The following is a 24,195-nucleotide window of genomic DNA, read 5'->3' on the forward strand; positions in this document are numbered from 1 at the left end:
TATATGTATATCAGAACAGTGGCCTGTGTATATAATTGATAAACAAATATACATACCAGGGAGGTGTGCTCAAAATTATAAAAAATAAAAGATAATCTCAGGGCAATAGTTTCAGGGGTTCATCCACCCTCCATGGCTCCAGAAAGTCTGGAGTACATGATAATTTGAAATTCTGTTCTGCATGCTCTTTTTAAATAAATGTTTTTGGGGAAAAAAATGATTTGCTTTTAAAATCCATAGAGGCTCTTGAGTTTTATACTCAAGAAAGCTTTCAAAATAAAAGTTGGGCAAGAAGTTTGAGCCTCAGAAAGTGATTATTCTTTCAAATGACAAAACCAAATCATGTCTGAGGTCCCTGAAAAACAGAAAATGACCAGAAGGTTCATTTAAAATATACTCTGCGAACCATTTGATAATGGCAGGCCATAAACAACAGCAGAAAGAGAGCGGGCAATAAATATTTTTCCTCAATTCAATTGCTCTGTAAGAGGAAAGAAAAAATACTATATTCTCAGATAAAAATATCATTTACACTCTTATGAGAACTATAGTTAAAGAAAAATTGAAGTAAGTTATATTCCTATGTTTAAAATATCAATTAAAAAAAATAGATCCCATTATAAATTAAACTACCGTAAGGGAATAAGTAATTTCACATTTGTTTAGTTTTAGCAGATAGGACTATCAATGCAAAAACATACTAGATGTCTTAGATGACTTTCAAGAAAAAAAAGGCATTGATAGTCCAGGAACTTACCTAACAGGACTTAAAAGGTTATCCAATGTATCTAGAGATAAAGAAGAATCAGCCACTCTGAGCCAATCCATTTGTAAAATTTAGGATAACTCTCGTAGTAAAGTATTAACATGGACATTGTGTCATCTTTTATAGAGAGAAAAATGTACATGGCAAGTTTTAGCAAACAAATCTATGTGCAGACTTGCATATAAAATACAGGGCGAATGAGGTTCATCTTAAAAGAGGAAACAAATTATTTTGGAAAATGCTAACCCTACTGTCGCCAAAATAATACAATATCAACTTGTAAGTGAATTTCCTTGCCTACTTTACTCAAATATGGTAGAATCATTTATACACGGCTCCAGGTGGCATAGTGGTTCAGACCTTGGCTGCAGTTGAATTGGCAGTTCGAATCCAACTGCAGTTGGCAGTTCGAATCCACCAACTGCTCCTTGGAAACTCTATGGGGCAGTTCTACTCTGTCCTATAGGGTCGCTACGAGTCAGAACTGACTTGGTGGCAATGGCAATGAGTCTAAGAAGCTGGCTTGGATCTAAAAAGGCTGGCTTGGATCTCTGAAGCTGGCCATAAAGGAATTTTATTTATTGCTATACATGCTGTGCTGTGATTTTCTTATTACATATTCAGAGGAATTTTGGAAAAAATTGAAATAATTATTTATTTTTAATATATACCCTGCTTATTCCACAAAGCAGTTGAAACAGCTTGCAGTAAAATCCCTACATACTAAGATAGTTAAAATTAAAAATAGACATCCAAAACCATATAGTGAAGTTGGAAAAAAAATTGCAATAAGAATAGGATACTTACTGGATTTGAACATTAAGTTTGTGTCTGTCAGACAAGCAAAACAGCATTATAGTTCTTATTACCTGGCAACAGTGAGCATCCTCATATCTCAGAAAAGAGAAACGTGTGTCCCTGAACTTAAATAAAATTTTATTAGTGTAAGTAATATACTGTTGGCAAATATCCTCGCATTAATTCATTCATACTCTCTTTCACTCAGCAAATATTTATTAAACATCTACGTGAGAGTCACCGGGCTACATATAAGAGATAAATTAGTAAGTAAAACAGAGACATAACACAAATGGTTAAGCACTCAGATACACAACACCAACACATGGCTCAACAACGGTTAAGCACACAGCTGCTAACCAAAAGGATGCCAATTTGAACTCCCCCTCCCCTAGCAGCTCAGTGGGAGAAATATGTGGCAATCTGTTTCTCTAAAGTTATAGCCAAGAGAACCCTATAAGGCAGTTCTACTATGTCATATGGGGTTGATATGAGTCTGAACTGACTCCATGGCATCCAACAACAACTGTTACAAGTCACCATGGCTTTCTTTGTTGTTGTTAGGTGCTGTCGAAGTCAGTTCCGACTCATAGCGACCTTATGTACAACAGAACAAAACACTGCCCAGATCTACACCATTCTCATAATTGATGTTATGCTTGAGCCCACTGTTGTAGCCACTGTGTCAATTCATCTTGTTGAGGGGCTTCCTCATTTTCGCCGATCCGATCCTCTTTTTACCAAGCATGATGTCCTTCTCCAGGGACTTGTCTCTTCTGATAACATGTCCAAAGTACCTGAGATGAAGTCTCACCATCCTGATTTCTATGGAGCATTCTGGCAGTACTTCTTCGAAGACAAATTTGTTTGTTCTTCTGGAAGTGCATGGGATATTCAATTTTCTTTGCTAACTCCGTAATTCAAAAGCATCAATTCATCATTGCTTTTTAACATTTTAAAGAGGTCTTTTGCAGCAGATTTGCCCAATGCAATACATCTTTTGATTTCTTGGCTGCTGCTTCCATGGGTGTTGATTATGGATCCAAGTAAAATGTAATTCTTGACAACTTTAATCTTTTCTGTTTATCATGACACTGCTTATTGGTCCAGTTGTGAGTATTTTTTTTTTCTTTATGTTGAGGTGTACTCTATACTGAAGACTGTCGTCTTTGATCTTCATCATTAAGTGCTTCAAGTCCTCTACACTTCCAGCAAGCAAGGTTGTGTCATCTGCATATCACAGGTTGTTAATGAGTCTTCCTCTAATCCTAATGCCCCGTTCTTCTTCATACAGTCTACCTTCTCGGATTACTTGCTCAGCATACAGACTGAATAAGCATGGTGAAAGGATACAACCCTGATGCACACTTTTCCTGAGTTAAACCATACAGTATCCCCATGTTCTGTTCCAACAACTTCCTCTTGGTCTATGTACAGCTTCCGCAAGAGCACAATTAAGTGTTCTGGAATTCCCATTCTTCGCAATGTTATGCGTAATTTGTTATGGTCCACAAGTCGAATGCCTCTGCATGGTAATAAAACAAAGGTAAATATCTTACTGATACTCTCTGCTTTCAGCCAAGATCAATTTGAAAACAGCAATGATATCACTTGTTCCATGTCCTCTTCTGAATCTGGCTTGAATTTCTGGCAGTTCTCTGTGGATGTACTGCTGTAACTGCTTTTGAATTATCTTCAGCAAAACTTTACTTGTGTGTTATTTATGATATTGTTCCATAATTTCTGCATTCACTTGTAATACCTGTTTTTGGAATGGGCACAAATAGGGACATCTTCCAGTCAGTTGGCCAGGAAGCTATCTTCCAAATTTCTTGGCATAAACGAACAAGCACATCCAGCACTGTATCGTTTGTTGAAATATCTCAATTGGTATTCCATCAGTTCTTGGAGCCTTGTTTTTCGCCAATGCCTTCAGTGCAGCTTGACTTCTTCCTTCAAATATTATCAGTTATTGATCATATACTGCCTCCTGAAATGGTTGAATTTTGGTATTTGAATTCTTTTTGGTACAGTGACTCTGTGTATTCCTTCCATTTTCTTTTGATGCTTCCTGCGTCATTCAATATTTCCCCCATAGGATCTTTCAATATTGCACCTCGAGGTATGAATTTCTTCTTCAGTTCTTTCAGCTTGAGAAATGCTGAGCGAAGTTCTTCCCTTTTGGTTTTCTAATTCCAGGTCTTCATTATAATACTTTACTTTGTCTTCTTGAGCTGTCCTTTGTAATCTTCTGTTCAGCTCTTTTACTTCATCATTTCTTCCATTCACTTCAGCTACTCTATGTTCAAGACCAAGTTCAGAGTCTCTTCTGATATCCATTTTAGTCTTTTCTTTTTCTCCTGCCTTTTCAACAATCTTTTGCTTTCTTCATATATCATGTCCTTGATGTCATTCCACAACTCCTCTAGTTTTTGGTCATTAATGTTCAATGTGTCAACTCTGTTCTTGAGGCAGTCTCTAAATTCAGGTGCAATATACTCAACATCATATTTTGGCTCTCGTGGACTTGTTTGTTCTAATTTTCTTCAGCTTCAACTTGAACTTGCATATGAGCAATTGATGGTCTGTCCCACAGTTGTCCCCTAGCCTTGTTCTGACGATACTTAGCTTCTCCATTGTCTCTTTCCACAGATGTAGTCCGATTTGAGTTCTGTGTATTCCACCTGGCTAGGTTTATGTGGATAGTCACTGTTAATGTTGTTGAAAAAAGATACTTGCAATGAAGAAGTCATTGGTCTTGCAAAATTCTATTGTGAGACCTCTGGTGATGTTTCTAACACCAAGGTCATATTTTCCAACTACTGATCCTTCTTCTTTCTTTCCAACTTTCATTCCAACCACCAGTAATAATCTATGCATCTTGATTGCATGTTTGATCAATTTCAGACTGCAGAAGTTAGTAAAAATCTTCAATTCCTTCTACTTTGGCATTAGTGGGTGGTGCATAAATTTGATTAACAGTCATATTAACTGGTCTTTCTTATAGGCGTATGAATATTATCCTATCACTGACAGTGTTGTACTTCAGGATTGATCTCGATATGTTCTTTTTGACGATGAATGGGACACCATTCCTCTTCAATTTGTCATTCCTGGCATAGTAGACCATATGATTGTTTGATTCAAAATGACCAACACCAGTTCATTTCAGTTCACTAACACCTAGGATATCGATCTTAATGCTTTCCATTTCCTTTTTGACAACTTCCAATTTTCCTAGATTCATACTTCGCACATTCCACATTCTAATTATTAATGGATGTTCACAACTGTTTATTCCCATTTTGAGTCCTGCAACATCAGCAAATGAAGGTACTAAAGGCTTTTCTCTATCCATGTCTTCAAGATGGAATGAGCATGATGGAGGATGGTTGGAGATAAGGTCAGAGAGACAGTCATGAACGGAACATGTAAGGACTTGTTGGTTACTGTAAGGACTCTGGATTCTACTCCAAGTGAACTAGGTAGCCATTGGAGGGTTTTGAACACAGAAATTACCTAATGTGATCTATGTCTTAAGAGGATTACTCTGGCTGTTGTTCTGAGGATAGACTAGGGACAAGTGTACAGAGAGGGAGACCATTAAGGAATGTGTCATATTGGGTCGATAATGAGGCCTTAAGTAAGAAGTGGAAGAGGTCAGAATGTGGATATATTCTAAAACTAATAACAGAGCATACTAGAAATACTGAGTGTAGGTAACTCTTCTAAAGTGAAGCAGTGGTGGTTCAGAGGTAGAATTCTTGCCTTAAATGTGGGAGACCTAGGTTCAATTTACAGTGACCCCATGCACAGCCACTACTCATCTGTCATGTTGCTATGTTGTTGAACAGGTTTCAACAGAGCTTCCACACTAAGACAAACTAGGAAGAAAGGCCTGGAAATTTACTTCAGAAAGTCAGTCAACGAAATCCCTGTGGATCACAACAATCCAATCTTCTTCCCTTCATGGGGATGGCACAATACTGGGCAGTGTTTTATTCTGTTGTGCGAGGTTGCCATGAGTCAGGGACCCTCCTCAGCAGCTAACAACAACAACTCCTCTATTTTTCGTTGTTGTTGGGAAACAGAAAATGGGAACAGTAGCATTAATATGTTTTCCCTTTCTTTTTCTCTCTCACCGCAGCTATTGAGACGACATATACTCTTAATTATAAAATCTTGCTTTATAAAAAGAAGCATCTAGTATTCCCATCCTCTCTGGTGCATTATTAGATAAGATAAAATCAGTGTTTATTTTAGTTTCAATTTCTTCTTCCATGATTAAAAAATATTTTGAAATCCAGTCATAGATAATTACAGGTTGTGTATGTATAGAACTTCTAATTGTACAAAACACCTTTACATATATTAAATTTCCTGGGAATCACCAACCTGGACTTAAGAGTAAGTGAATTAGTTCCATTTAGAGCTAGCTCCATTTTTAAAGATGAGGAAAGCAAGACTTACAATAAGCATTAGCTCAAATTGATACAGCTTGTTAAAAGCATACCAGAGATGGAAGTTTGGACCTTTTCTACATTTATGTTAAGTTAAGTTAAGATAAACTATACTCATTTTATTTTGAGAAGATCAGGAACAATTTCTGTACTTACCACCAATGCAGTCTTTTTCAGATGGGCTAAGCAAGGGTTGGGGGAAATCTAATTTAGAAATGTTCTCATTTGAGATGTATCTTATAAAATGATTAAAATTTTCTGAAAATCTAAGGCTAATTTATTTCCAATGGGTGTTAGTTAAATTTTTCTAAACTTTTCAGCTATGGCATGGTTACAAAATCAATCAGGAATTGTGAGAGAAAAATCAATCAAGTTAGGTTCTAAAGACTGCCATTAGTAAATACTCAATTGTGATTTTTATATCCTCCCATTAAAATGCAAATGATGTACTCTTTTTCAAAATCGTTATTATATTTCAGTATGTAATTATAATAGTCTTGATTTACATCCCATTTCTTTTATAATATTTTCTTTAGAATAAACTGTATTCCACTATTAAGATTTAGCTGATGTGGAAAAAAAAGGAAAACAATACATCTAAAAGTAACCAGTTCTATGAGTCTTTTAAAAATATCAAAATTTGAAAATTTAATATCTTAAATAAAGCCAAAACCAAACCTGTTGCTGTTGAGTCAATTCTGACTCACGACAACCTTATAGGACGGAGTAGAACTGCCTCACAGGGTTTCCAGGGAGCTCCTGGTAGATTTGAACCGCTAATCTTTTGGTTAGCAGCTGAACTCTTAACCACTATGCCACCAGGGCTTCTACTATCTTAAATAGGATCACATATATTTAAGACACTGAATATATATGTATATGCATATACCTGTGTGTGTATACATACATATTCTTATCTTTAAAATTCTAGATCCTATTCTAACAATGCTGCTGAAAACTAGAGACAAATGGCAATAACAAAACATACTGGAAATTATAACAATAAATTATACTGTGCAAGTCTATGGCAAAACATTAAGTAATAAAGAAATGTTTATAATACTACTAAATTCCATTAGCAAAAAAGAAATACTTATGATGCCAATGTAATACACTCTCATAATATTTTCCAAATCTCAAACATTTATCAGCTCCTCCCAATTTTCTATTAACACCTTGCTCCAAGTCATCATCATCTCCTCTGGTCTCAGGGGTTCCAGTCTTGCCCCCAACAGAGCCAACTTTTCACCAGCGGCCAGAGTCATTCTCCAAACATAAATTAGTTCACAAATTTTGCTCTTCCTCTCCAAAGGTGTCCTTCCACAATTACAGTAAAATAAAACGGTTTCTATGGTTAACAGCTTGGCTGCTAACCAAAAGGTTGGCAGTCTGAATCCACCAGCTGCTCCTTGGAAACCCTATGGGGCAGTTCTAGTCTGTCCTATATGGTTGCTATGAATTGGAATTGACTCGATGGCAATGGTTTTTTTTTTTTTTTTTTTTCGTTATATGCTTGATAAGGCACTATGCCATCTGGCCCTTGACTACCTCTCGGGTCTCTCTTTTGTCTCCTCTCCTCGTCACTCACCATGCTCCAGCCACGTCACCGAGCACATACCCACCTTAGGACTCTAACATTTGCTACTCTTGCTGATTCCCATGGCGGGCCCCTGACTTCATTCACATCTCTGCTCAAATGTCACTTAGAGAGAGAAAACTCCTTTGGTCATCCTCTCAGTTAGCACTGATGCACCTCCACTCCCTAGTCCCTTATTCTTAAAACCCATCAATACTCAACATTATATACTCTTGTGTTATCTTCTTTAACTGATGTTTCCATTGAGATTATTGTAAATTGCACAAATTTGTAAGAAATAATACAAAGAGATCCATGTACACTTCATCTAGTTTCCCCTAATGATAACATTTTTCAAAACTATATTGCAAATATTCCAACAAAGACATTGACATTGATACAATCTTCCAATCCTATTAAGATTTCCCCAGTTTTACCTATATTCATGTGTATTTATTTAGTTCTGCACAATTGTATTACATGTGTATGCTCATGTATCCATCACCGCAGTCAATAAACTGAACAAGTGAACAGTTCGAACACCGCAAGTATCCTTCATGTTACCATTTTATAACCACACTCACATCCCTCCCCGACTCCTTACTCCCTGGCAATCACTAATCTTCCCTCCATTTATAAAATGTTGTAATTTCAGAAGTGTTATATTAATGGAATCATACTGCACAACTCCTTGGGGATTGGTTTTTTTCATTCAGTATAATTGCCTTGTGATTTATTCAAGTTGCTATGTGCATCAACAGTCAGTTTAGTTTCACTGCTGAGTATAAGTCCATGGTTTGTGTATGCCACAGCTTATTTACCAGTCACTTGTGGAAGGACATCTAGTCTAATTCCAGTTTGTGGCTATTACAAATAAAGCTGCTGCGAACATTTCTGTAGAGGTTTTTGTGGGAACCTAAGTTTTTGTTTCTCCGAGATAAATGTCCAAGAGAGCAATTGTTGGGCTGTATGACAAGTGTATATATTATATTTTTATTATCCTTTTTCCCACTGGAATGAAAATCATATGACCATAGGAACCTGGTCTATTTGGTTCAATGCTGTGTATCCTAGTATCTACAACAATGCTTGATACAGAGTACGGAGTTATTAGCTATGTGTTAGATGAGTGAGTTTCAGATCATTCTGGAGATGTAGTCCCATGTGCACAGATGCGTTTGCTCTTTGCACAACTTGTGGAGAGATAATTCTAAAATAATGCTCCCTGGGAAAGGTGGCAGAGATAAGAATAAGACAAGTGTATCTACGGCGCCTGTTCCCCACAAACTGAGGCATCAGTTTGAGTTCTAAATAAAAGAGCAGGTAGGGCAGGAAGGTAGAGCAACTGTGTTCATACAGCGATCTGAGAGGATCTGGAAAAAGCTGCATGGCATTCGGTCCCGAGAAACAACATAGAACCCAATGTCATTAAAACATTTAGGCTTATCACGCATGGTTTCAGCCTGCTAGGCAGCCACTAGCAGAGGACAGAATAGCCTACCTCAGAAACAGTAGACTCAAGGTGGGACCAGCAGCACAATCAGGGAGCTAGTCCTTGTTTCTAAGTACACGTGGAAACCTGCTAGTACTTGTTTCTAAGTACACGTGGAAACCTGCTAGTACTTGTTTCTAAGTGCACACACAGACCTGGCAAAACAGTAAGTAAACTCTCAAGAAATACTTATTAAATGTGTAGATGAACAAATGATCTCCTGACATGACTAGGGAAGACTTCAAAAAAATTTTGAAGGTTTTTATTTTTTTATTTTATTTTAATGCATTTTAATGCATTTATATCTCTATTCCTGAAGAGATATAAAGTTAAGTGTGCATCAATTCTAGAAGCTTGTACCTATTAGTATAAATGTACCACCTTCATGGGTATAACCTGGCAATGTTTTGTAATGTATCTCTCTTCGGAGTTTATCGTTTTGCTGACAAATTTCTTTTAAAAAGTAACAATCACAATAAAAAAGAAACAAAATGTGTTACTTCATTTAAAGTAGCAATTTTCAAACATTTTGAGCTTTTGAAAATCTGAGCATTTCATTGCAAGAATCAAAATTAGCTCTACATTAAATAGTGACTCTGCGCAAATATTCAGTATATACGTCTGCCAGGATAATGCTCTTTGTAAGGTTCCAATCAAAGAAGGAACACCAGGAAATAAAAATGCCTTGGAACTCTGGCTACTGGAGACAGATAAACGGACATCACATTTTATAAACAGTGAGCTAACATCTTCTTGTGGCCTGATTCATTCAATTAGCTAGGGATTCTTGCTGTAAGGTGATTACCATTATATTAAGCAAAGGTTGAATGACAAAATCAATAAGCTTAAGAGAATATAAATTCAATGGGATTATATTTATGTATCGTAAGTTTTTCTAATTGGGCAGTTCTCTACTTAGTTTCTTTAAGGTATTGTAATTCCTCACATTGGTTCTAGAACACTGCTTCACAACCTTGGCTGCACTTTAGAATCATCTGGGGAGATTGAAAAACTCCTAATGCCTAGACTGTACCCTGGACCAATTAAATCAGAATCTCCGGGGTGGGATCCAGGCATTAGTACTTTTTTAATAGCTCCCCTAGTGATTATAATGTGCAGCCAAGGTTGAGAACAAAGTTCTAAGACCATCTGCATCAGTTTCACTGGGGTTCTTATTAAATAAGCAGACCTGGATCCAAAACAGAGCCCTGGTGGAGCAGTGGTTGTGATATGGCTGCTAACCAAAAGGCTGGCAGTTCAAATCCACCAGCTACTCTTTGGAAACCCTATGGGGAAGTTCTACTCTGTCCTCTAGGGTCGCTAAGGGTCACAGTCAACTTGATGGCAATGTTTTCTTTTTTTAGGAGGAGGGGATCCAAAACTAAATCTGTTAAATTGAAATCTCTATGAGTAAGCATACCAGACATCGGTCAGTTTGTTTTACTGTGGTGGCTTGTGTGTTGCTGTGATGTTGGAAGCTCTGCCATCAGCATTTCAAATACCAGCAGGGTCACTCATGGTGGACAGGTTTCAGCTGAGCTTCCAGATTAAGACAGACTGGAAAGAAGGACCTGGGGCTCTACTTTCAAATAAATTAGTCAATGAAAACCTTATGAATAGCAGAGGAACACTGTCCGATATAGTGCAGGAAGATGAGCACCTCAGGTGGGAAGGCACTCAAAACAGGACTGGGGAAGAGCTGCCTCCTCATAATAGAGTCATCCTTAATGACAGGAATGGAGTCAAGCTTTCAGGACCTTCATTTGCTGATGCAGTATGACACAAAATGAGAAGAAACAGCTGTAAACATCCATTAATAATTGGAACATGGAATGTACCGAGTATGAAACTAGGAAAATTGGATTTCATCCAAAATGAAATGGAATGCATAAAGATTGATATCCTAGGCATTGGTGAGCTGAAATGGACTGGTATCGATTATTTTGAACTGGAGTCATATGATCTAGTACGGTGGGAATGACAACTTGAAGAGGAATGGCATTGCATTCATCATCAAAAAGAACATTTCAAGATCTATCCTGAAGTACAATGCTGTCAGTGATCGGATATTATTCATATGCCTATAAAGACGACCAGTTAATACGACTATTAATCAAATTTATGCACCACTCACTAATGTCAAAGATGAGGAAATTGAAGATTTTTACCAACTTCTGTAGTCTGACATTGATCAAACATGCAATCAAGATGCATTGATAATTACTGGTGATTGGAATGTGAAAGCTGGAAACAAAGAAGAAGGATTGGTAGTTGGAAAATATGGCCTTGATGATAGAAGCGACTCAGGAGATTGCACGATAAAACTTTGCAAGACCACCAACTTCTTCATTACAAATACCTTTTTTCAACAACAAAAATGGTGACTATACACGTGGATCTTGCCAAATAAAATGCACAGGAATCAAATCGACTACATCTGTGGAAAGAGACAATGGAAAAGCTCAATGTCATCAGTCAGAACACAGCTAGGGGCCGACTGTGGAACAGACCATCAATTGCTCATACACAAGTTTAAGTTGAAGAAAATTAGAACAAGTCCATGAGAGCCAAAGTGTGACCTTGAGTATATCCCACCAGAATTTAGAGACCATCTCAAGAAGAGATCTCACACACTGAACATTAATGACCGAAGATCAGATGAGTTGTGGAATGACATCAAGGACATCATACATAAAGAAGAAAAAGAGGTCATTAAAAAGACAGGAAAAAAAGAAAAGACCCAAATGGATGTCAGAAGAGACTCTGAAATTTGATTAAGTAAAAGAACTGAACAGAAGATTTCAAAGGGCGGCCCCAGGAGATGAAGTAAAGTATTGTAATGAAATGTGCAAAAAACTTTAGTTAGAAAACCAAAAGGGAAGAACCTGCTTGGCATTTCTCAAGCAGAAAGAACTGAAGAAAAAATTCAAGCCTCCAGCTGCTATATTGAAAGTTTCTATGGGGAAAATATTAAATGATGCAGGAAGCATCAAAAGAAGATGGAAGGAATACACAGAGTCACTGTACCAAAGAGAAATGGTCAATGTTCAACCATTTCATGGGGTAGCATATGATCCAGAACCAATGGTGCTGAAGGAAGAAGTCCAAGCTTCACTGAAGGCAATTCAAAAACAAGCCTCCAGGAATTGACAGAGTACCAACTGAGATGTTTCAACAAACAAATGCAGTGCTGGAAGTGCTCACATGTGTATGCCAAGAAATTTGGAAGACAGCTACCTGGACAATCAACTGAAAGAGATCCATATTTGTACCCATTCAAAGAAAGGTGATCTAACAGAATGTGGAAATTATCAAATAATATCATTAATATTACACACAAGTAAAATTTTTCTAAAGATCATTAAAAAGCAGTTGCAGCAGTACATCTACAGGGGACTGCCAGAAATTCAGGCCAGATTCAGAAGAAGATGTGGAACAAGTTATATCATTGCTGATGTCAGATGGATCTTGGCTGAAAGCAGAGGCATTTGAGTGTGTGGATCATAGCAAAGTATGGATAACATTGCAAAGAATGGGAATTCCAGAACACTTAATCATGATCTTAAAGAACCTGCGCATAGACCAAAGGATTATTCAAACCCCGTTACTGTCAAGTTGATTCCAACTCATAGGGACCCTATAGGACAGATTGGAACTGCCCCATAGAGTTTCCAAGGAGTCCCTGGTGGATTCGAACTGCTGATCTTCTGGTTAGCAGCTGTAGCTCTTAACCACTATGCCACCAGAGTTTCCAGAGGATTATTAGTTCCGGGTTTTACAGAGAAGATATTTCCAGCCCAAAAGACCATGTATTGAATTGCTGAATGAGAAAGCAGAGGCACAGAACCATAAAGTACCAACTGACTCTACATCAATTGATCAAGATAGAGCTTGCATCAAAACTCCGGGTCTAATCCAGGATCCCTCCCATAACAGCATCCTTCCTCCAGTACATACTGGAGATTGGTAAGAACATTGAAGGTAAATGATCATACCTCAAGTCCTCAAACTTGGTGTGCTTAAAGATCATCCAGGCACTTTAACTAAATTCAGGGTACCACTCAAAGATTCTGATTTAATAGGGCTGAATTGGGACTAGGAACTTGCATGCTAAACAAGCAACACCTACCAGAGAAAGCGAGTAATTGCTTTTTTTTAACATGTTGCTGTAAAAAAATTAGCATAGTGTGCTTATGAAAATATCTCGTGGGCAAGGGAGTGGTTAGCAAACAAATGTAGAAGCCATGCATTATTTGTGTAAAAATAGGGAACACACAAGTAAAATGACTCGTGACCTCAATATTTGTGGAATGTATGAATCCGTTAATCAATAATATAAAATGAAGAGTAACCTTGTTTTTAATATAAAAAGTAAATTTTTACACACTTTTTCTGAGTAATGAAATCAGTGGGGGAAAGAACTAGAGAGGATTTTATCTTGGACTAATCTGATAACCTGGGCCACTTCTTTAAACCAGTCCACTTTTTGTAGGGCTTATTAGGCTCCTAGATCAGGTGTCCTTCCTTGTGGAATATGCACTCAAATTTTTTTCTTAAAGAATGTTAAGAACATGGAGCTGTACAGAGGTAGGGAAGAACTCACAGAATGCCTTGAGTGGGAAGATGGGCAAAGATTTCTGGGAATGAGGAAGCAGTCCTTCCTTAAGGCATTATATTTATTACTATGCAACAAATCAAACACGATTACTTCTACCCAGCCCAAAACACAGCTTCCAGTAGAAAACTGTTTGTTTAAAAATGCCTTTCAAAAGTCTCATCTCTAGCCATTTGGTTGCTCAATTCATCCTATAACTTACCATATTACTATACATATACATATATATCTATTCTTCACATTATTCTATGGTATTTTAAAACCATGTATAATTTGGGAATTCTAATAATACTAATACTAATCATTATTATTCTTATAAAGTTATAACCTCATGCTACTTACAAAAAGCTTATGTCAGTAATATTAAATCTGGGACTGGAGACAATTTTCTAATCTGTAGCTTACTGACAAAATAGTTGTTAAACTAACCTAATAATTATATACTATGAATTCTTTAATCATGAAATGTCTTTAAATGCCTAGCTATATTTGAAAAGATATTTAACTAACATTTTGTCACATGGCACTAAATTAATAAACCCCCTAAATATGTCTATCTTATTTTTTCCACTTTTTTCCGAATGAAATGTTCGTATTATATTTCTTACATCTTTTACTTTCATTGACTTGCAATATAGTTTTGATTTGTAAAAACCATAATGAATATTTTGCCTATGATCTATTTTTATGTAATTCAATGAAAAAGTTGCCACCTTAATCTAAGAAATGATCACATTTGGCTATTAAAAGTTTTGCATAGTGTTTCTTAAACTTCAGTGTGTGTGGGAGTCAACTGGCATCATTTTGAAATACAAATTCTGATTCAGCAGGTCTACAGTGGTGCCTGATAATCTGGATTTCTAACAAGCTTCCAGGTGATGCTGATGTATGACTACACTTTGAATAGTAAGGTTCTAGAGCTTATCAGGCCATAATATTTGTACAACTGTGAAAAACAAACCCAAATACCTAGTAGTTCTCGCAGGGATTAAAGAGCTGCTTCTATTTGTGGCGCCGTGGCTTAAGAGCTTGGTTGCTAACCAAAAGGCAGTTCAAATCCACCAGCTGCTCCTTGGGAGCCCTACGGGGCACTTCTACTCTGTCCTATAGGATCACTATGAGGCAGAATCAACTCGACGGCAACAGGTTTGATTTTCTCTGTTTCTAATGCCAGAAGGAGCTTTCAAGCCCTCCCAGCACTTTTAAATCTGCTTTCCCAATATATAATCCTTTTAAATTTCATCTATAAAGAGGAAGACTTGATAAACTCTGTACAGTGAGCAAGCTACCCATTTAGCCATAATACTCTGCAAGCTGGTATGAACAAAAGATCATCTATTTCTAGTTCAATTCCTTCAATTTATATGTCTTCAACTGCAGAAAGGTCAAGTGGCTGGCTCCAGGTCACTTATCCAATAACTGAAAAGGTCAGGATTTAAATCCAGGTCTCGGATTCCAAATCCAGTGCTTTTTCATTCATTGCTGGTTGCCTCTAATAACTATGCACTCCAGAGACTAGGGTCTAGGTTGTTTAGACCACAATAATCCCCATTTCAAACTGAATCTCTCTGTCTCAGGCTTCACACTGCAATTCCCAACATGGGTTTGAGGTCTTATAGGGGTTTGGGTGCAGTAAGGGGATGGGTTTCTTTGTGCTTCAAAACAAGCCTTGAATTTCAACACAATTATGTGAATTTAGAAGCTTTTTAAAGCATGATGTAAGTGTGGAGAGAAGAGACTTAGATTTCCCATGTGGAGAATGGGGATAAGAATAATTTATTCTATTTCCCCAAACCTGCAGAAGTCTTGAAAAAAAAAAAGCCAACCATGTGTGATAATCAGAAGCAGGTAGACAATTGTCCAGTAACTCCTTCCCAACAAAATCTCAATTATTTAGGGGTAGATAACTTGGTGCCTTAATAGGACTTCAAATCCATTAATGATAATTGAAGCCAAACTGACCTGTACAATATGACGGAAACAAGGCCCACAGATGTGAAAAGAATGTTGCATAATCATACAGATATTACTGGTTGGGAACTTAGATCTGGAGTTTTCCAATCTCCATTTTAAGTCAGCCCCAAGTTCACATTGACTTCAGCAGGAGGTCAGGTGAGATGCTTAATAAATGTGAAATACTGAAGTGGCATTAGGGGTCTATACATGCCCTCCCTATACTCTCCTTCTAAGCCCTTTAAGGATTCAGAACAGTAAGAATCTGGTATTGTATACTTTCACCTTCTACCTCCCTGAAGTTCTTGTTGTGTTACCATTGAGTCTACTCTGACTCATGGTGACATTATGCAAACAGAACAAAATATTCCCCAGTCGTGTTCCAGCCTAATGGCTGTTTGTATATGATCACATGGCCTTGGGTTCAAGGCCAGCTTCTGAACACTGAACAGTAGCCCATCATGAAAACTCTGTCCTCATCTCAAAGGGGATCGCTCTCTAAGCGTGCGCAGTATACAAGCAGTTCAGAATTGAAGGACTCAAGTGTGGTGGCCTGGCTGTCTTCCCCTCTGGCACTGCTTCTAACACCATATCACAAGATTTTGATAAGTAAGAAATTAACGGCTAGTAATATACTTTTCACCACACCATTGCATAAATTTCAAGATTCAGGGATCCCATGTCTCTTTCCAGGGCTATTTCAAGGTGTTTACATGTGAAGGCTGAGCAGTAACGCTACAGTAACAGAAAATCAGCCTTAACACCTCTTGACTCTCAGCCTGAGAGAAATCAGGGGCCTCTCATTTCTTAGTTGGTGATCTGAGCTCTCAGAAATAGTTATAAGGATTTAGGTGCCAGTTTCAAGCAACACCGATGTCCAAGTTCTGTAACAGGCTTCCACAGAAAGTCTACAAACTCCTGGCCATGGCAAATCTCCAGAAAAGTACAAAGACTCCAAACTCTCAGAGCCAGGATTCACTCTATATTTTTTGCTAGTGGTTGGAAATCTTGCTCTAGCAGATACATCCAGCTTTACCTTACTCATTCCCACCACATTCTCTTAATGATCACTCCAGTGTTCATGGCTCAGATGCTCCCTTCCCACTCTTCCTACCATATGCCATTCCCCTCCCTCTGACCAATACCCTATCCCTCCTTCAAGGTTTAGGTCCCAGTGGCAGCCTGTATGAGAGCCTTTTTCAACATCTCTAGCTCCCTGTGACCTCCCTATCCCTGAACTGCAGCAGCTAAGTGGCCACATCTCTCCTTTGGAATTTATGTTCAGCCATGCTACTAAGAAGAAACCATCACAAGTGGATCTATTTTGCTCAAATTCCCAGGATAAAGAAGAATGGGGATAAATGAGAGAAATACAGATAACATACTTGAATTTTCGAAGATTTTCACATTAACATGAGAACAAGCTAGGACTTAGATACTGGTTTATAGATAGGACAGCGTGGGGAGTTGCTTGTTTTTGTTTTGTATTCTGAACCAGAATAAATACTGGGAAGCTTGAAAAATGCAGCTTCAGGATAAGTGTGGAAGTGAGAAACAGTTATTAGTGATTTAATATAAAGAACAGCATTTAGCAAGTATAGCTGAACAATCATAGAAAGGGCTAATTAGAAGACTACTTAGCCCCCATGACAATCCCAAACACAGTCTAGGAGTCATCAGCTGGGATCTGTGTTGTTTTCAGTGAGAGAGAAGTGACATTAGCCAACCGCCAGGGCCCTTTGTCCCTCTAAGTTTTAATGCTTCCGCTACAAACAACAATGATAATGACTTGTATACTTTGCAATCAATAATCATAAAACCACAATGACCAAGAATAACTTACTGTGCTGACAATGAACCCCATTAAATCCTCGAGGGCATTTACAAACATAGCCTATGAATGTGTCTCCTCGGTATGCTTCGCTTATTTCACAGGTTCCTCCATTATGGCATGGATTAGGAATGCAGGGACCTGAAAGACATAAAACAAAATATTGCTGCATGATACATACGCTTACAAGTAGATACTGTGTCAACATTGTTCCTTTAAGAATTTTATTTAAAAAAAACAAAACAAGTGTTTTGGATATACAGGGAATGTTCAGTGGTTCAGTGCAACCTCTGGAGACCAGCAGCCTGGGTTAGAATTCTGGTGTCACCACTTTCTAGCTATGCAGTCCTAAGGAACTTATTTAACCTCCCTGTGCCTCAATTTATTCTTCTGTCAAATGTCTATACTAATAGAATCTATTAGAAAGGGTTATGGTATTGATGAAAAAAGTTCATATTTAAAATACTCAGAACAGTCTCAGTCACTTATGAAGCACTCAAAATATTAGCACTAAATAAAATATTATAATTGAATTGCAGAACATCTTCTACATGGTTTAAAAGTAATACTGAATGGCAATGTCTCGAGTCATGGACAATGAAGAGCTTTTGTCCTCTGCTGGTGTAAGTAGCATACATTTGTAAGTATATAGACATACAGACCAAGCGAAGTAGATACCTAGTTGCAATACTTTTATAGACTATTTATGAGATCGTGGTGGGCACGCCTCTGGAGAAGCAAAATTTTTGCCAATCTAAAAGGAGTAGCTCATCAAAAGTTGCAAAAAGTAAGAAGAGAGGCACATAACTATTTTTAAGCTTTGAGAAAGTAGCTTCAGCTGAGTGATTGGCACCTGTGGCAGCCAATGCACGTGTGGTGCTCAGATCTCCCTTGGAGAGAATCTGCTTCCAGGAATGTAGCTAGCTGACCACATCCAGCTGCTCCACTGCTGAATCTATTGCAGCAGCATTCATGCCTCAGCCACACTCCCCGGGCAGCTCCCAGGCAGCGACTCAGCACCATGGGGTACTGGAGCTGAACCAGTCCTACCTGACCCAGGACTCCTGTAATGGATATTCTTTACTCTAGGGCTTCCCACTGTGTGGCCAAGATTTTCTCAAAGCTACATGGCAGTCTGAAGCTGTTTCTATGCAATCATCCTTCCTTCCTTCTCCCCTTCATAGGTGATAGGCTTGTGTCCTAGTCTGAAGGCTCATCTTGCCTACTCTTGCTCCCTCTGCCCTTTGTCCATGACAGACATTTCCCCCAATAAATCTTTTGCACTTCTCGTTCTGTCTTAAAGTCTGCTTCCTGGAGGAGGCTCATTGACCCAATACAGAATCCAGACTGGAGATTGTGAAGAAATAAAGAGACAAGTCAAAGAAAGGAAAAGGTCTCCCTGGACAGTGAAGAAAGACCAAGCAAAAGAATATATAGCTTTCTCTAATGTTGGCTTTATTTTTTTTAATGGGAAAGAGTAGATCACATTTATAAATGAAATACAAGTCACTGGAGAGAAAGTTACACATACTAGAAAAGCAAAGACGAATTCCAGAGTCCTGGGGAAGGATGAGGAGCTCTGGTGGTGCAGAGGTTAAGCCCTCAGCTGCTAACTGAAAGGTCAGCAGTTCAGACCCAAGCCACTCGGTGGGAGAAAGATGTGCCAGTCTGCTTCTGTAAAGATTTACAGCTTTGGAAACCCTATGGGGCAGTTCTACTCTGTCCTGCAGGGTTGCTGAGTCAGAATTGACTGGACAACAAGGGTTTTTTTTTTTTGGTTGGGGGAAGGAAGAGTCAAAAAAAGGAGCAAGTGCCTTTAGCTAAGTCTAGAAGGAAGGAAGAGTTGAATAGGAGCATACTGATGACCTGAGGCAACAGTGTGTGTGTGTGTATGAGGGAGCTCCACCAGTCCACCAGGTGAACCTTGTCAAGGAGTGCAGTAGTGAATGGCTACTCATGCACGGGTCAGTGGTATTTAAGGACTTAGGGAGAGAAAAGGAACTTATCATCATCACTTTGAGCAGTGCAACAGCAAGTCAACCACGGGAAGCATTTAGGGGTCGGGCAAAGCTGTCCTACACTGGCACAAGACTTCCTGATTCTATCTCTTCCCCAAACAGCTATCTCTGACACACAGTTTCTTTCACATAAAACTTTTGTCTAATTCAATGGTTGCAGGGTCTAAAAAGAACGTGTATGTAATTGAGAAAGAATGTGACAAGTCGATAGTGCCTGGACCATTGCTTCCATATAAGGCTGGCTTTCAAAAGTGAAAAGAAATCAGCAGAGCTTTGATTTTTCCCAGTTATCTCCTCACTAAGGGGCACTGCAGGTGCAACAGGTTAAGTGTTCTGCTGTTAACTGACAGGTTGGCAGTTCAAGCCCACCCAGCAGCTCTGTGGGAGAAAGACCTGGCAATCTGCATCTGTAAAGATTACAGCCAAGAAAATCCCATGGGACAGTTCTATATTGTCACATGGGTTTGCTATGCTTCAGAATCAGCTTGCTGGCACCCAACAACATCTCTACCCTAATTAAAAACCTAGTAAATTTATTTAAACATAGTGCTGCGTGGTGTTATTAGGTGCTGTCAAGTCAATTTTCACCCATAGTGATCCATGTGACAGAGTAGAACTGCCCCATAGGGTTTTGTAGGCTATACTCTTTACAGGGGCAGATCACCAGGTCTTTCTCCCAAAGAGCCACTGGGTGGGTTCAAACTATCAACCCTTCAGTCAACAGCTGATCACTTAACTGTTGCACCAACAGGGCTCCTTTAGTGCTATGTGACACAAGTCAGTTAAACTAACCAACACCTGCCCTTGAGGTGATACTTTGCCAACGCTTGATATTGGGAACAAGGTGCAAGACCAATGGCCAGTTTTGGGGCAGAAATTAACTGCTAAGAGTTGCAAATCATACTACAGAACCCATCTCTCCATCCCCTTCTTCTCAGTTTCTACTTCTTTCCTCCTCTCAAGTTAATTAGCATTTGATAGTGTCTTAAAATTCACACACTTTTCATATAAATGATTTCATTTATTCCTCACAATAACTCAGTAAGATGGTTATAATTAACATTTTCTCTTACAGTTGAAAAAAAATTGAAGTTCAGAAAACATAGATAATTTTCCTTAAATCATACATATAGGAAGTGATACGTGTGATGGTTAATTCTATGTGTCAGCTTGGCTAGGCTATGATTCTCAGTGCGTTGGCAGACACTGGACTGGTTGATGTTCCATAATGTAATGTAATCACTTTCCATGTTGCGATCTAATGTGATCAATCAATACGTTGAAAGGGGAGTCTCTTTGGGGCTGTGATCTGCCTCCAGAATACAATGAATATTCTGGCAGGCAGATCTCACTCTCTTTCTCTCTCTTTTGATGCTGCACTCTTTCATCACCTGACCTACGGATGTTGGGATGTGAGCCTGTAGAGATCTCTGGCCTGCCGCATGACCTACGGATTTTATACTTGCCAGCACCCCTCCCCCGCCACATACACATACATGTCTCACTGATTTTGCTCTTCTAGAGAACACAAACTAAGACAACACATTTAGGCCTCAAACTAAAAATCTTTGACTCAAAACTTGCATTCCCTAAACAACTAACTAATTAGAGAGAGGGACATGAAATAAAAGTGATATTAGAGTTTTGACTAATCACTTCTGCTAAAGATAAGAAAAAAACCATGACTCAGATTTTTAATAACTGATAATTGATATCCATGCATGTAATTGTTAAAGAAAACAAATGATTAAAGTCAAAGAATGATATAAACACATACGGAGCCTAGAGGATCATCTAATCCAATGTTTCATTTTTGCAGACAATGAAACAAAAGCTAAGAAGAATTCAGTGTTGTCTCTAAAAACAAAGCAAAACACAAACAAAAAACCCCACACTCTTAGTATAAAGATAAATAGGTTTCAAGTACACAGGAGGAAAAAATTACTAAAATCAAAACTGATGAAGCTATTTCTGCCCCCTCTAGAGAGTGTCATAATCTATACTAGAGAAAAAAAATCTCTTTCATGCTTCTTTCCTCTTACAGAGTTGGGTGAGGGAAGGATTTTTTTTTTTTTACAGTTAATGGTTTATTAAGGAAGTAACAGGGTACAATACAGGATCAAGATTAATAGGCTACAACTCAGGGCAGCCCTCCTCTCGGCCTCCTGAGGACAGTCTTCCTCTCAACCCCATGAGGACAAGGTTTTTCTCAGCCCTCTGAGGACAGGCCTCTCTGCCACAGGACCCCTTCTGGGCCTGCTGCTCCCAGCTCTGCTGCAGGGCCTCTTTCGAGCCTCACACTGTCTTCAGTGTTACAGCTCTTGACCTGTGTTACAGCTCTTTTAGGAGGTTTCTTGCTACCTCCCTCTCTGCGTCTTCTCTCCTTTCTTTCTTCTGCTTCTGTCTGCCAACCTCTGTGGGGGTGGCTGCATACATAAACAAACTCCTTATCAGTTTCAAGGAATGGACCTCCCACCAGGTCCACAAACTGACCAATCCCCTCTTAGTATGCCAAAGACACTTCATTTGCATAGAAGGCTACAGACACTTCATTTGCACAGTCTACAGTCACTTCATCTACATAGAATATTGACCAATCCCTGCAAGGTGCATACAATCACAGGGCAGACTTCAGCCCTGGGCCAAACAAAAAGTCAAGCTGTTTACAGCTTGTCCAGGAAATGTGTCAACCTGGACAAAAGTAACAAACCCTCTGGGGTAGAAACTAGGGCAAAGGTAACTCCTCAGGGCTTAGGGGAAAGAAATCTCTCAAGCTGTTTTTCCAAAGAACCAAGACAAAAGGCCACATAAAGGAACTCATTTCACCACAGAGAATGATCCAGAAGGGGGGACAGTAAGTGCAAGGGCCCTCAGGTAACTGAAAATCTGGAAGACGGCTAGTGTGGCTGAAGCATTGAGAGAGAGGGAGAGAGGGAGTGGATGGGGCAGATCATATAGGACCTTATAGACCACTGAAACCACTTTGGATTTTACTCCAAGTGAGATGGAAAGGAGCCCTGTGGTGCAGTGGTTAAGCAGTCAGCTGCTAACCAAAAGGTCAGTGGTTTGAACAAGCCAGCCACTCCACTGGAGAAAGGTGTGACAGTATCCTTCTGTAAAGATTACAGCCTTGGAAACCCTATTGGGCTGTTGTGCTCTGTCCTGTAGGGTCGCTATGAGTTGGAATCGATTCCATGGCAATGGTTTGGTTTTTGGTTTTTTGGAGATGGAAAACCATTGGCTTCTTCTGAGGCTGACAGTGATGTGCTCTGACTTATGTTTTAAAAATGAACTACTTGTTCCCTGGAATGTGTCATAACTCCTCCTGCATCTTGACCGTAATCCATATTGTTCTCTCTGCCAAGAACACACCTCCGAGCCACCTCTTCAGTGGATCTTTCCTTAACCTGGAAGGTCAAGTTAGATGCGTGTCTGTGCTCTAATAGCACTGCAGTTAAGAAGTGTTTGTGGACTGAAGAAATAAATGAACAAAGGTATAAATCTGATTATAAGTGAAGGACTGCCCTTATGCTGAGGAAAGCAGATGCTATTCCTAATAACTAATATGTTTGAATGCTAACTAACTGCCCAGTATTTCATGAAGTGCTTTCCATGGATTCCATTTAATCCTAAGAACAATGCTCTGATACTAGTGCTATTTTAAACCTTATTTTCCAGATGAGGTGAGTGATTATAGAGAGGTTACCCTGTGACTTGTCTAACAGAAGGTGGGATTTGAACTAGGCAGTTGGTGTCAGGCAGGACTTCATGAGAGGAAGTTATCCGCTTTCCCACGGGCTTGCTTTCTGGAAGATCACTGAGCAATATCAAAACTAGCTACACAGGTCAATGAGGCAGCACATTCAGATGATTCTGGGTGGCACCTTCTTCCTTCATGAGACATGAATGTTGCCAAGTCCTGTGCCATTTTCATGATTGCTGGCATGTTTGAGTCCATTGTTGCAGCTATTGTGTCAATCCATCTCACTGAGACCAAACCGCTGCCGTCAAGTCAATTTCAACTCACAGCAACCTCATTTTCATCCTTTTTTAAATTTTATTTTTTCCATACAAAAATTTATACATACATTGTTATGTGACCCTAATTGCTCTCCCCTTACTGTGACATCTCACTCCTCCTTTCCACCCCTGATTCCCCATGCCCATTCAACCAGCTCCTAACCCTCTCTGCCTTCCCATCTCAATTCTGGACAGAAGCTGCCCATTTAGTCTCTTGTATCTACTTGAGCTAAGAGGCACACTCCTCACGAGTATCACTTTATGCCCCACTGTCCAGTCCAATCCCTGTCTGAAGAGTTGGCCTCAGAAATTGTTTTAGTTCTGGGCTGATAGAGAATCTAGGGGCCATGCTTTCCAGGGTTCCTCGGGTCTCAGTCAGACCATTAAGTCTGGTCTTCTTACTAGAATTTGAGGTCTGCACCCCACCTTTCTCCTGCTCCATCCGGGACTCTCTGCTGTGTTCCCTGTCAGGGTGGTCATTGGTGGTAGCTGGGCACCATCTAGTTCTTCTGGTCTCAGGCTGATAAAGTCTCTGGTTTATGTGGCCGTTTCTGTCTCTTGGGCTAATACTTTCCTTGTGTCTTTAGTGTTCTTCATTCTTCTTTACTCCAGATGGTTGGGACCAATTGATGCATCTTAGATGGCCGCTTGCAAGCTTTTAAGACC

At 39.1% G+C, this 24,195-nt stretch overlaps 1 protein-coding gene across 2 annotated transcripts in view; it reads right to left on the reverse strand.

Moving 5' to 3' along the window:
• Positions 1–24,195, reverse strand: part of EDIL3 (EGF like repeats and discoidin domains 3) — a 517,953-nt gene that overhangs the window by 257,463 nt on the left and 236,295 nt on the right. For both annotated transcript variants that reach the window (XM_004388844.1, XM_004388843.1), the window contains one exon: positions 17,504–17,632. In XM_004388844.1, coding sequence (XP_004388901.1) covers positions 17,504–17,632 — 129 coding nt within the window. The remainder of the gene's footprint in view (positions 1–17,503; positions 17,633–24,195) is intronic.

This window comes from Trichechus manatus, unplaced genomic scaffold, assembly GCF_000243295.1.
Source record: "Trichechus manatus latirostris isolate Lorelei unplaced genomic scaffold, TriManLat1.0 scaffold00217, whole genome shotgun sequence".
NCBI classification, from domain to species: Eukaryota; Metazoa; Chordata; class Mammalia; order Sirenia; family Trichechidae; genus Trichechus; species Trichechus manatus.